Raw genomic sequence first — 12,789 nt, 5'->3', positions numbered from 1 at the left:
GGAGAAATGGCTTCTTCCTGGCAGAGTGGCCTTTCAGCCCATGCTGATACAGTACTCATTTCACTGTACGTAATGACACAATCTTACCAGCTTCCGCCAGCATCAAGGTATTTTGCTTTTGATTTTGAGTTGACATGTACATGTCCACCAAAGCACGTTCATCTCTAGTACACAGAATCTATCTCCTTCCTGAGCGTTATAATGGCTGGACATTCCCATCTTTTTTGTACTTGCATATTATTGTTTGAACAGATGAACGGAGCACCTTCAGGTATCTGGAAATTGCACCCAAGGAAGAACTAGTCAGTGTTGTGAAGTGGTCTATTCTTTGTGGGGGAACTGCTGAGGATATCATATATCATTTTGTTATCTTGCTATTGTGCCACTTAATATTCTGGTGTGCAGTACTTATTATTGGTTCGGCCTGTATATTAAATGGGTATTGCCTGGTCCTTGTGCATAGATTTTTTTAAGGTGTTTTTTTTTTATTGTGTGATTAATAAAGATTGTTTAATGGGATGGTGTGATGGATCTATAGGCTGGTCACTTTCCCCTTTTTGCTACATAGTTTGCAAGAGGGACATGCTGGAACTCTAATTGGCAAAGGGAGCAAATTGGTTAGTGCTGCCAGAACCCCGAAAATTAGTTTTATCTTGAAGAGATGTCATGGAAAATGGACAATTGTTGATCAAATCACTTGGTGGGGCAGCACTTCTGTAAAGCTTAAGCAATTTCTTGGGCTAAAACCATTTCTTGTAGACATGGCCAACTCTCAGGTAAGACTAAATGAAGGTCAATGGACACAGGTAACTAAATTGAAGGAATTGCTTCATCACCCATTTACAGTGACTAAAAAAATACAAGCTGAGGATTTAACACCTTTTTCATAAAAGGAGTGGAAGAACTTGATGTTTTGCCTGTCTCAAAGAGGAGGTTTAATTGCAAATGGCATTGCTGCTTCAATGAAATGGAGACCATACTACTAGAAAATACAATTCTTCTGGCAGTTGTTTATGTGGACCCAAGTCATTGTATATTGCTGGATAATGAACAGCTTACTTAAGAAAAAGAAGCAGGACTGCCAAGAGCAAGAAAAATTGGGTCCTGCCAGTGCTACTTCTGCACCATCTTCACCCTCATCAGATGAGTTGTTTAATTTTGTTAAGTATTTGGACAACAGACAGGTAAAGTGTTGCAGCAGGGAAAAGATTCCATGCCCATAGCAAACAGATTGAACATATTTTAGCAAAATTTTTCACTTGCTCTCAAAGTAGAAAAGTTCAACCGTTGATCAAAACTGACTGTGCATGAGGATATACTTTATACTCTGAAATTTTTAGAGATGTTGCCCATGTGGTTACCATTTTGCCACCAACCCAAGTTAGTGTAGAGAGGTTGTTCTCTACCCTTAAAATAATTAGGTCAGATTTGAGGTATTCTATGAAAGAGAATCTGATGGAGGCGATAAATTTCTCTTCTCAAATTCATAGATGGCACAATTTTTATTCAGTATGCTTTTGTTGAAATTTATTTTTTCACCATTTACTGCATAGTGTATTGCACTGTTACATTTTATTTGGGTTTTTTTGTGTTCTAAAGTTGAATTTGAATAAATACATTTTATGTTCTACCGAAATTGCTTTTTTATTGTATCAGAATAATGATTAAAAGCCTAATTTTGCCATTTTACTATAGTAAATTCATCACTTGTATGAGGTAGTCAGAGTCGTGGAGTTGGCGTCAGGGTGGAATTGATTTAAATCTAACTGATTTAAATCCCGATTTAAATCACTAGTCAGTAAGGCTTGATTTAAATCAGTGATTTAAATCAAAGTTCTTCTTATGGGCATGCTAGAGATCCCAGTGCCACCTTCATATGCGGCTTAGGATTCAATAAAAATGTTTACCAACCTGAAGATCCTGCCTGTTCATTAGTGTTTCTTTGGTCATCTTCATCACCGCACTTCTCATGATGTTGCCTCATTCGCGCGACCAGGCCTTGCATCTCTTTGTTGCATCGTTTGCATTTTGCACGCATGCCTGCCTTACCGATAGGCGAAGGAGCTTCATTAAAATATTCCCAAACTGGGTCTCTTTTACGGCCTGCTGCCATTATAAGGAAAGAATGTAATAAACCTCAGATCGTACACACAAACAGATCCAGACTTGTCTGTCTGTGGCTATGCTGCAGTATTGTGCTCAAAGTTTCACTTTCATTTTCTTGTCTGCTTGCCCTTCCTCCTCCTCACACTTAGATTCACATTCTTCTTGTGTTGTGCAGATCTATTCCACTCCAAACAATCAGAAACATATTGTCTAACTTCTTGGACTTGGCACTGAAGGGGTTGATTCTGTATTCATAGGTTTGTAGAACAATAGGATTAAGGTTTTTTTCTCAACTCTGTTCATGTTGTAATATTTTTGCCGTGAAGAAGAGGCTGGGACCTCTGCGGAGTCAAATTCAGTTTTGAGAACTGCGTAAGTAAAGTGAGCGTCTGTGATAATATAGGAGAGAAACTGCCCACTAATCCTACAGAAACCTCTGGAAGAGCATGGCATTGTGAATGTTACACATATACAGCCTTTATTCTACTGAGTTAAACAACTCAGCTTTATCTCATGATGGAAGAACCTTTGGATGGTAAAATATTTTCTTCAAAAAGCAGTTTATTGAAAAAAATACGATTTAAATCAAAAAAATCTATTTTTTTTATTTTTTTAAAAAAAAACATTGATTTTTATCCACCCTGGTTGGCGTCAGGGAAATTGAGGAATCAAGAGTCGTAGGTGTGGCTTACAGACTCCACAGCCCTGCATCTATGGTTTGATTTGCTTGCCTGTGTGGATTGGATGGAATATATTAGAGGTACACTACAGTTCAAAAGTTTGGGGTCACCCAGACAATACATCATACTTTTATTTATCAAATGAAATGCATACTGAATATAAAATATAGTCTAGACATTGACTAGGTTAGAAATAATGATTTTTACTTGAAATAATAATTTTCGCCTTCAAACATTGCTTTTGTCAAAGAATGCTCCCTTTGCAGCAATTACAGCTTTGCAGACCTTTGGCATTCTAGCTGTTAATTTGCTGAGGTAATCTGGAGATTTTTCAGTCCATGGTTCCAGAAGCGCCTCCCACAAGTTGGATTGGCTTGATGGGCACTTTGAGTACCATACAGTCAAGCTGCTCCCACAACAGCTCAATAGGGTTGAGATCTGGTGACTGGGCTGGCCACTCCATTACATATAGAATAACAGCTGCCTGCTTCTTCCCTAAATAGTTCATGCATAATGTTAAGGTGTGCTTTGGGTCATTGTACTGTTGTAATATAAATTGGCTCCAATCAAGCGCTGTCCACAGGATATGGCATGGTGTTGCAAAATGGAGTGATAGCCTTACTTATTTAAAATCCCTTTTACCTTGTACAAATCTCCCACTTTACCAGCACCAAAGCAACCCCAGACCATCACATTACCTCCACCATGCTTGACAGATGGCATCAGGCACTCTTCCAGCATCGTTTCAGTTGTTCTGCGTCTCACAAATGTTCTTCTGTGTAATCCAAATACCTCAAAATTTGATTTGTCTGTCCATAACACTTTTTTCCAATCTTCCTCTGTTCAATATGTGTTCTTTTGCCCATATTAATCTTGTTCTTTTATTAGCCAGTCTCCGATATGGCCTTTTCTTTGTCACTCTGCTCTGAAGGCCAGCATCCCGGAGTCGCCTCTTTGCTGTAGACGTTGACACTGGCGTTTTGCGGGTACTATTTAATGAAGTTGCCAGTTGAGGACCTGTGAGGCGTCAATTTCTCAAACTGGAGACTCTAATGTACTTGTGTTGTTGCTCAGTTGGGCAATGGGGACCTCCCACTTCTCTTTCTACCCTGGTTACAGCCTGTTTGAGTTCTCCTCTGAAGGGAGTAGTACACACTGTTGTAGGAAATCTTCAGTTTCTTGGCAGTTTCTCGCATGGACTATCCTTCATTTCTAAGAACTAGCTTCATTGCAAAAAAATGTGCTTTCCTTTCAAAAATAAGGAAATATCTAAGTGACCCCAAACGTTTGAACTGTAGTGTATCTGATGAGAAATTCATGTCAATTGAACCTTTAGAAATATATTTACTTAGAAAATTGCTGACATTCAATACTTATTTCACCTACTGTATTTTAGAATATATAATGAAAAATATATTATATTCTATTTAAAATATCCCAATTTCTTAATATTCTATGATATAGCCATTAATATTTCATCTTAGAAAACATGTTACTTGTTCTATTAAATTGATGGTATACTTACATTAGGCAAAGAATTTTCCAAAAAGTAATGCAACAGGAGAGCAAGCTCATCTGAATTAATACTGTGACCCATTAATGTAACCAAAATGTCCATTAATACTTCATGACATTCTGTAAGGAAAGAACATAGTTATTAAACCGAATGCTGGGCACAAGGCTTTTTCTTGCCACTCTGTGGCATTACGGTTTTTAAATTTAACATCTCCTGTCAATATTGAGCCTAGCACTCATCTGCATATTATATCTCTAAGGTCTGCTATCAATCCAATAATACAATAGCACAGAATCACATTGACAGCTAAAGTCAGTATCATATCTGCCTCTGTGGTAAGAAAGTGAATATCATCTATTCTATATTCCCTAAGTGAACATATTAATATACAGAAGATAGAATATTTAGAGAGTATACAGAATAAAGGGAAGCTAAACTGTGTTTTGTGTTATAACTGTGACAGTCTCTGAGGAACAATCATTATGAGCTATGTTTTGGTTCACCATAAAGGAGAAATGATTTCGTACAGTTTTGTGTTGATTATTTTAATACACTACTCACATAAAGTTAGGGAAATTTGGCATTTGAGATATTTTAGTTTCAACACTTTTTATTGAGTTATTCAAATCATTCACAGGTACATCAAAGTATTATATGATTACATTTCTTGATACAATTACAATTTGCTATTATCTAAATATTTCCATCATATGGAGTTAGAAAAACAGGTATCAACAATTTCTTGTAGAAAAATATGCTACTATATCATCTAAATTATTGAATGATTCAAATCCAACAAATTATAGAACCATCGGGTAGACCCGAATAGACAAACAAAACAAAAACATCAGGGTAAAAAAGAAAAGGAATATGCGTCACCTCAAACTATAGGACAGATTTCTTTTGTTATCAATCTAAAATCAACAAGATAAGGTCTTTATATATTAGTAGAAAGATCGATCATTATGTTGACACTGATATAATACCACCCATGGAACTGGAGAGTTGAGAATGGATCCATGGATCCCAGATCGCAGGAAACAATTCCAGGGAGTTGCCTCTAATTGCCTTTATTTTTTCATATAGCATAATGTTAACTTTCTGAAGAACCACGCTGCCCAATAGAGTAGATTTTTTCCATTGACTGGCAACGTAAATTCTAGCTGCCAATGTTATAAAAGAAACCAGTCTGTGACATTTGTTAGTTGGCCCAAACAGCTTGTCACCAAATAACACAACTTCAGGTGAGTTTATATATGGGCCATCACAAAACTTATTAAAGAGACAACTTCCTTCCCCCATAGATTTGCTACTACTGGGCAGGTCTACCATATGTGGGCCATGTCCCCGCTTTGACTGCATTCATGAAAGCAGCGGTCTGAGATTCCCGGATATATTTTGCTTAGGTATGTCGGGACGTAATATGATCTGTGGAATACTTTTATAGACGTTTCAGAAAGGGAGATTTGATTGCTACCCTTTGTAATATTTTCATAGCAACTATTTCATTTTTCTAAGGACATACAGATCCCTAGGTCCTCCTTCCATTGTTCCATCACTTTCAGTTTAAATGTTTGGTGTGGGACGATTTCATATATTATGTATCAATGATATTGTACTTCTCCCTCCCGGGTCAAAAATGCAAGCTCTTACAAAGGCTGTCGGATTTAGGGTTCACCTTTCTCCCATCAATAAGCCTACAAAATGATATATCTGTTCAATCCTAAATGTTTCCTCTCCATGTGGTGTGAATTGAGATACAAATTCTGCTTTAGAGTACAAGTTAAACAAAGGGGCCAGATGGTTCAAACAGGTGATACCTTTATTTCTCAAGCAATAGAATGCTTTGATGGCTACCCCTGGCAGAAACATTGGGTTATCGAAAAAAATAAGGAGTGGCGATGAGTTTGTTTGCAGTTGATATTGAAATCGATTCGACTTCCATAACATCACGGTAGTATAGGAGAAGGGGGCCGATTCCGCCATCTTAAGAGGCAGTGGACCTGTCATCCAAATTAAACTAATAGTGTAGGGCGCCAGTAAAGTTTCTTCTAGTCTAACCCACCTGGGTGTGTCGCGGGCGGAGGAGGGGACGCTGCGCTCTCCCACTGCTCGGGTCCGGCTGCCGCTGCGGCCTCTGCTGCTCGGTGGCTCGAGCGATGGGCCGGATCCCGAAGACTCGAGCGGCGCTCCTCGCCCGTGAGTGAAAAGGGGATTGGTTTTGGGGATTTATTGTTGTCCGTGACGCCACCCACGGTTGTGGTGATCGTGTGGACACCACCGCTGCTCTGTATGGGGATCCCGGGAGCGGTGACAGGGAGCAGCAGAGTTGTTAGTTCTCCCCTCCATGGGTAGGGGTTGGTTGTCCCGGGGCCCAGTGATGGGGTGGAGGATGAGGGATGACAGGCCAGGTGCGGGGCCTGATGAGGTGTCGCGGGGGCAGCGCTGTGCCGCACGGCACGGTGGTACTCCCTCAGACGTTGACACAGTTCTCGGTAAAACACACGGCTGGAAAGACGGTTCCCACGGACGGCTGCTGTCGCATTTCCCCGGTAGTTGGCGGTGACTATCTCTGTCCCTGCACCTAGTGTAACTGTTGGTAGTGATGGATTCCCACCGGTTACCCGCTCCCCGACTTGGATATGGGCCGGAGGAGCCCCTCTTTTGCCCGCAGGCGCTGGCCCTGAGAAACTGGTGCCTTGGCGGTGGCGGTGTCTCTCTCCAACGGTTGGACTGTTGCCTTCAATCGGGACTTAGTTGTTGGGAGACCCGGAGGTCCCCTTCACTGACGGATTTGGCAAATTCACGGCGACTTCTAGCCTTGCCAGGATCCGAAAGGCCCCTGCCAATGGTGCTGGCTTCTCTTCGTATACCATTCCGGTACCGCCGGCCCACCACCCGTCCACGGTCCTTTCGGCAACCTCTGATCAGCCTCTCCTGCAGACGGTCACCACCGTCTGCTAACCTTGCTGTCTCAGTCCGGGGCACACACCCGGACCAACTTCAGGCTTTCAACTGTCACTTTCTTTTCCACCTTAACTCCTTTCTCTTGCTCCTCTACCACTTCCCTCGCTCTACAAACTCTGACTAATCTGCTCTCTCTGGTTTTCCCGCCTCCAGGGCTGTGAACTCCTCGGTGGGCGGAGCCAACCGCCTGGCCCACCCCCTGGTGTGGACACCAGCCCCTGGAAAAAGGCAACAAGGATTTCTGTGTAGCTTCGGTGTACCTATCCGGGGTGTAGGGTGTGGTGATGTAATGACCTGTGACCCCTGGCTTGCCCAGGGCGTCACAGGTGCATGGTTGTTCATCATGATAGTAGAAATTTGTGCAAATTGGGCTGCTTTATAGTAATAGGAGAAATTAGGGAGGGAAATTCCACACCATCTTTTATGTCGAAAGAGTGTTTGTTCTGCTATCCTTCCTCTTTTATTATTCCAAATGAACTTGGAAACCTCCGAGTGTATTTTTTTTTAACATATTTTGTGGCAGGAGTATAGGCAATGAGCGAAATAGGTATAAAAATCGTGAAAGAATATTCATTTTCACTGCACGAATTCTGCCTAGAAATGATATGGAGGGTTGCGACCATTTCTTGAAGTCCTGTATCATCTGCTGGATAAGGGGAGAAAAATTCCATTTAGGTCTCTTTCATACGTACGTGGCCCGGGACGTGTTTGGCAGTTTTCTCACGTACCGAAGACACGTACAACACGTAGACCTAGGTATTCCTATGGTTTTGGACACACGTAAGTATTTGCGCACGGATAGTGTGTCCATTCCGTACTTACGTGTGTTTCTCACGCCGACATGTCCGTTTTCTCTCCGCAATCACGGGTGTCACACGGAACGCAAACGTGTCACACATAACACACACAGACCACACGGATGTGTTCCGTGTGACACACACCGGAGAGAAGACATGTGTCTGTGTGAAAAAAACAAAACTTTACTCACCTTCTCCAGCCCTCCTGTCTCTGCCGCTGCTGTCACTTGCTGCCGACCACTGCTCATTATGCTAATTAAATATTCACTTCACTGCGGCCGGAAGCAGCAGCAGTGGGGAGGCGGCAGGATCAGAGACCGAAGATCAGCACCATGGACAGCGACTCCAGGGACAGGTGATCAGAAAGTTCCTGTTCTCTGTGTGTTATCACGGATAACACACAGAGAACACACGTAGCCCAAAAACACGGCTCACAGAGAGCAAAAGGCACCTCTGACACCTCCGTGAAAAACGTGCGTGGATTTTCACGATCGTGTGAAAGAGGCCTTAAGCAGCGTGTTCCTATGATTGGTTAGATTCACCCCCAAATATGAGATATAATGAGTTTGTCTCTGGAATTTAAAGTTTGAGATTACTAGTTTGAGTATTGTTGGAGGTATTTATAAATAGTGCCTACATCTCTTTTTTTAAAATTCTTTATTTTAAAGCCAAACTCGTAACTAGACAAAACATCCCCTGCTCCCCGCGGGGACGCAGGTATTATTACAGAAATGACAATGTATATACAAACAGTCAGCACACATCTACAGTTCCCATCCCCACTACTACTCGAGTCTGGCCCAGTTTACACTTTTTATAAGCCGACCCAGCTTAATAATAGTAGGGAGAAGAGCAAAGAAAAAGAGATCAAAGCCTAAAGAAGGTTGAAGGTCTATAGAGAGAGAGAGATGAAAAGGAAGGGGAGGAAGGAGAAAGCAGGAGGGGGGGCCAGAAAGTGGTGTAGGAAAAAGGGAAGGGAGGGAAGGGGGGGGGAGGAAAGAGAGAGAGAAGAAAAAAAAAAAGGAAGGAGGATCACGACTCCTGAGGAACAGAGAACAAGTCCACGTACTCTGCCGAGTAGGTGAACTCCAACCATGGAAACCATGTCCTATAAAAGTCTTCCTGACGGTCGTTAATAGAGGATGTCAAATCCTCCATATGCATCAGATCGTTAATCCGAGAAACCCACTGTGTCAGCGTGGGGGGGGTAGTAGACTTCCAGCCAAGCGGAATGCAAGACCTGGCAGACATGACCAGGAATCTAAGCAACGATCTCCTATATTTAGAGACCGGGAGTTCGGATAGCTGAAGAATAAATAGCTCCGGACCCAGTGTCTCAGATGTGCCGGTCACCCGTCTGATTACCTCCCCCACCTCTGACCAAAACCGCTGCAGAGAAGGACAAGACCAAAAAATGTGCACAAAATCACCCTCCCCCAGACCGCATCTCCAACAAGCAGGGTCAGCTGAGGGAAACATTCTATGGAGTCTGGTCGGGACCCTGTACCACCTAGCCAACAGTTTGTAATTAGCTTCCAACAGTCTGGAACTGATCGAAGTTCTATGTGCCAACTGGAGGATGTTGTTTCTTTGTGAGTCGGATAAACTGATCCCCAGGTCCCTCTCCCACTGCAGTAGGTAGGCCGGGGGGGGGGCAAATCTCCCAGATCTGTTAACATATTGTATACCAGGGATAGTGAATGTCGAAGGACTCCCTCTCCTAGGCACAACTTCTCGAATCCCGTAGGAGGTCCGGCATACCGACTGAAATGAGGGAGGGAGTGCATGAAGTGCCTCAACTGCATAGCCCTCCATTCCCCCAGGGGACCCGAAGGCAAGAGGCCCCGGATATCCGCTAGTGAAGGCCATTCCCCCTCTCTACCCAGATGGCAAGCTCTGAATTTGCCCCCCTGAACCCAATTTCTAAAGACCGGGTCCGAAAGACCAGGACGGAATTCCGGATCACCTAGTATGGGTGACATGGGGGAAGGCACTGGCAAGAGGAGACGTCTGACCTCCCCTCTCGAACAGCATTCCAGAGTGGCGCCAATGGTGGGATGGGATCTCAGAGCAGGCAGGGAGAGGTTCAAAAGCCAGGGGGTGGCCGGGAGGTGTATTTCCGAGAAACTCTGTTCTAGGGCCACCCACGGCTTTGTTCTAGAATGGCGGCACCAGTCCAATACCCTAACCATATGCGTGGCCAAATAGTACTTTTTAAAGGTCTGGGATACCCAGGCCTCCCCTACTCTTAGGTCTGCACAAGAGGGACCGGGAAAGTCTCGCAGGTTTGTTGGCCCAGATAAATTTAATATGTAGAGAGGCCAGTTCCTTGAAGAAAGAGTTAGGGATCCTAATCGGCAGGGATTGAAAGAGGTATAAGAGACGTGGCAGGATATTCATCTTCAATATTGCACATCTCCCAAACCATGTGAAGTAGCCCTTCCCCCAGTTAGCGCAATCTTTTCTAATAGATTGCAGGAGCGGGAGATAATTCAACTTATAGATTTGGCCAGAGTCCGCAGTCAACTGAACGTCCAAATACTTCAAAGACTGGCTAGCCCACCTAAACTCGAATGCGGATTGTAACGATGTGACTTGCTCAGGGGGGAGAGATATATTTAGGGCCTCCGATTTTGACATATTAATTCTAAAGTTGGATAGAGAGGAGTAGGTTTCCAACTCTCTCAGAAGATTAGGGAGGGAAACCCGAGGATCGGTAATGAAGAAAAGCAAGTCGTCCGCATAAGCCGCAATTTTATAAGTAGTACCTGAGACGTTAGGGCCCGATATGTTTATGTTGCCTCTAATCCGACTGAGCAGGGGTTCCAAAGTCAAAATAAAAAAGAAAGAGGACAACCCTGTCTTGTTCCATTGCGAATGGGGAATCTCTCTGAAAGGAGACCGTTCACTCTGACTGCTGCCGAAGGGCTGCTGTACAAGGAACAAACCCAAGCAAGCATCATGCTCCCCAACCCCACCGCCCGCAAAACCTCCTCCATAAAAATCCAGTTCACTCTGTCGAACGCTTTTTCTGCGTCGGTCGACAGAAGCATCAAAGGCAGCCCATCGGATTTTGCCTTGTGTATTAAGTACAAAGCCTTAGTCGTGTTGTCCCTTGCTTCCCTACCCGTCATGAACCCAGCCTGGTCCGGGTGAACAATCTCCCCCAGCAATGGAGATAGTCTATCCGAAAGAATCCTAGTGAAGAGCTTCAAATCTGTGTTGAGGAGGGAAATGGGTCGGTAACTAGAGCACGAAGTAGGGTCCTTGCCCTCTTTAGGGATGACTACTATATTAGCAGCTAGGGTGTCCCTTGGCAAGGGGGCAGCTACAGAATGTGGAACACGGTTGAATGCTGAGAGAAATGGGGAAGTCAAAATGGAATCCAGTTTTTTGTAATAGAGCAAAGGGAAACCATCCGGGCCAGGGGCCTTACCTGTGGGAGATTTTTTTAATTGCGGACCGGTATTCCTCCTCCGATATGGGCCTTTCCAGATCGGCCACAGCCTCCGGCTTGAGATGTCCCAAGCCGGAGTCCGCGATGTACATCCGTATACGGCTACGCAATTCCGTCCTGGCCCTCTCAGACCGCCCTTCATCAATTGCATAGAGGGTGGAATAGAAATCTTTAAAAGCGGAGGCAATGTCTTTCGGCAAACTAGCCCACCTGTCTCCCGAGGTGTGCACCTTAGAGACGTATCCTCTCGCTCTCTGTGTCCTCAGAGCTCTAGCCAGGGTCCTGCCACTCTTATTGCCAAATTTGTAGAAATGCAGTCTACACTTAGCCAATGTTCCCCTAGCCTTATAATATAGCAGGGACCGCAGCTCCTCCCTCTTCTTGACCAAAGTGGCCCCCACGTCCCCTCCCAGAGACCCCTTGTGTATTGCCTCCAGCTCTCTAATGTCTCCCAGAATAGATGTAACCTTAGCTTCCCGTTCTCTCTTCAGACGAGCCCCATGTTTGATGAACAGTCCCCTCACAACACATTTGTGCGCCTCCCAGACTATGCCCGGGGACACCTCACCCCCCCCCACTACAGCTGAAATATTCCCTCAAGGCCTCCCTTATTTCCTGCATTGTCAATGGTTCGTCAAGTAGCGAAGTGTTCAGGGTCCACTGACTCTGCCTCCCAATGTGGCAACCGAGGGATAGAGTTATTGTGATCAGGGTGTGATCAGAGAATGATATGCACTCGATTGAGGAAGCCACCAGAGAATGTAGATCCCCATGTTTAAGGAAAAAGAGGTCTAACCTGGAGTAGCAGTCATGTACAGCCGAGTAAAATGAGAAATCTTTGTCTGATGGGTGCATCAATCGCCATGTGTCTATTAGTTGATGGTCGTGTAATCCCCGTCGTAAGCGACGTAGTGCCATATGTGGCAAACTGGACACCCCTTTAGAGCTATCCCTCGGCGGCTTCAACACAACATTAAAGTCCCCCCCGAGGACCAGAGTACCCTCAGAAAATTCCTCTATCTGCTCAAGGTAACGCAGCAATGTGGGGCATTGACCTGAGTTAGGCAAGTAGACCGCCACGAAAGTGAAAGTCTGAGTAGCAATGCGTCCCTTGAGCATCAGAAGCCTTCCCTGGTCATCCGATCGAGAGTCCAACAGTTCCCATGGGAGCGTGCTGGACATTAAGATGCTAGTGCCCCTAGATCTAGAGTCAGGGGAGGGTGAGTGGTGCACTACAGGGAACCTTCTATCGGCTAAGTCTGTATG

At 44.3% G+C, this 12,789-nt stretch overlaps 1 protein-coding gene across 6 annotated transcripts in view; it reads right to left on the bottom strand.

Moving 5' to 3' along the window:
- Nucleotides 1-12,789, bottom strand: part of LYST (lysosomal trafficking regulator) — a 1,763,279-nt gene that overhangs the window by 1,363,355 nt on the left and 387,135 nt on the right. For all 6 annotated transcript variants that reach the window (XR_012751618.1, XM_075339737.1, XM_075339736.1 and 3 more), the window contains exon 10: nt 4,312-4,421. Coding sequence is in view for 5 of the 6 variants with exons in the window: in XM_075339737.1 (XP_075195852.1) it covers nt 4,312-4,421 (110 nt within the window). In the remaining variant the exon portion in view is untranslated. The remainder of the gene's footprint in view (nt 1-4,311; nt 4,422-12,789) is intronic.

Source organism: Anomaloglossus baeobatrachus, chromosome 3, assembly GCF_048569485.1.
Source record: "Anomaloglossus baeobatrachus isolate aAnoBae1 chromosome 3, aAnoBae1.hap1, whole genome shotgun sequence".
In the NCBI taxonomy this organism is placed as follows: Eukaryota; Metazoa; Chordata; class Amphibia; order Anura; family Aromobatidae; genus Anomaloglossus; species Anomaloglossus baeobatrachus.
Note: the sequence above shows the minus strand (reverse complement) of the source record. Positions and strands in the feature narration are given on the sequence as shown.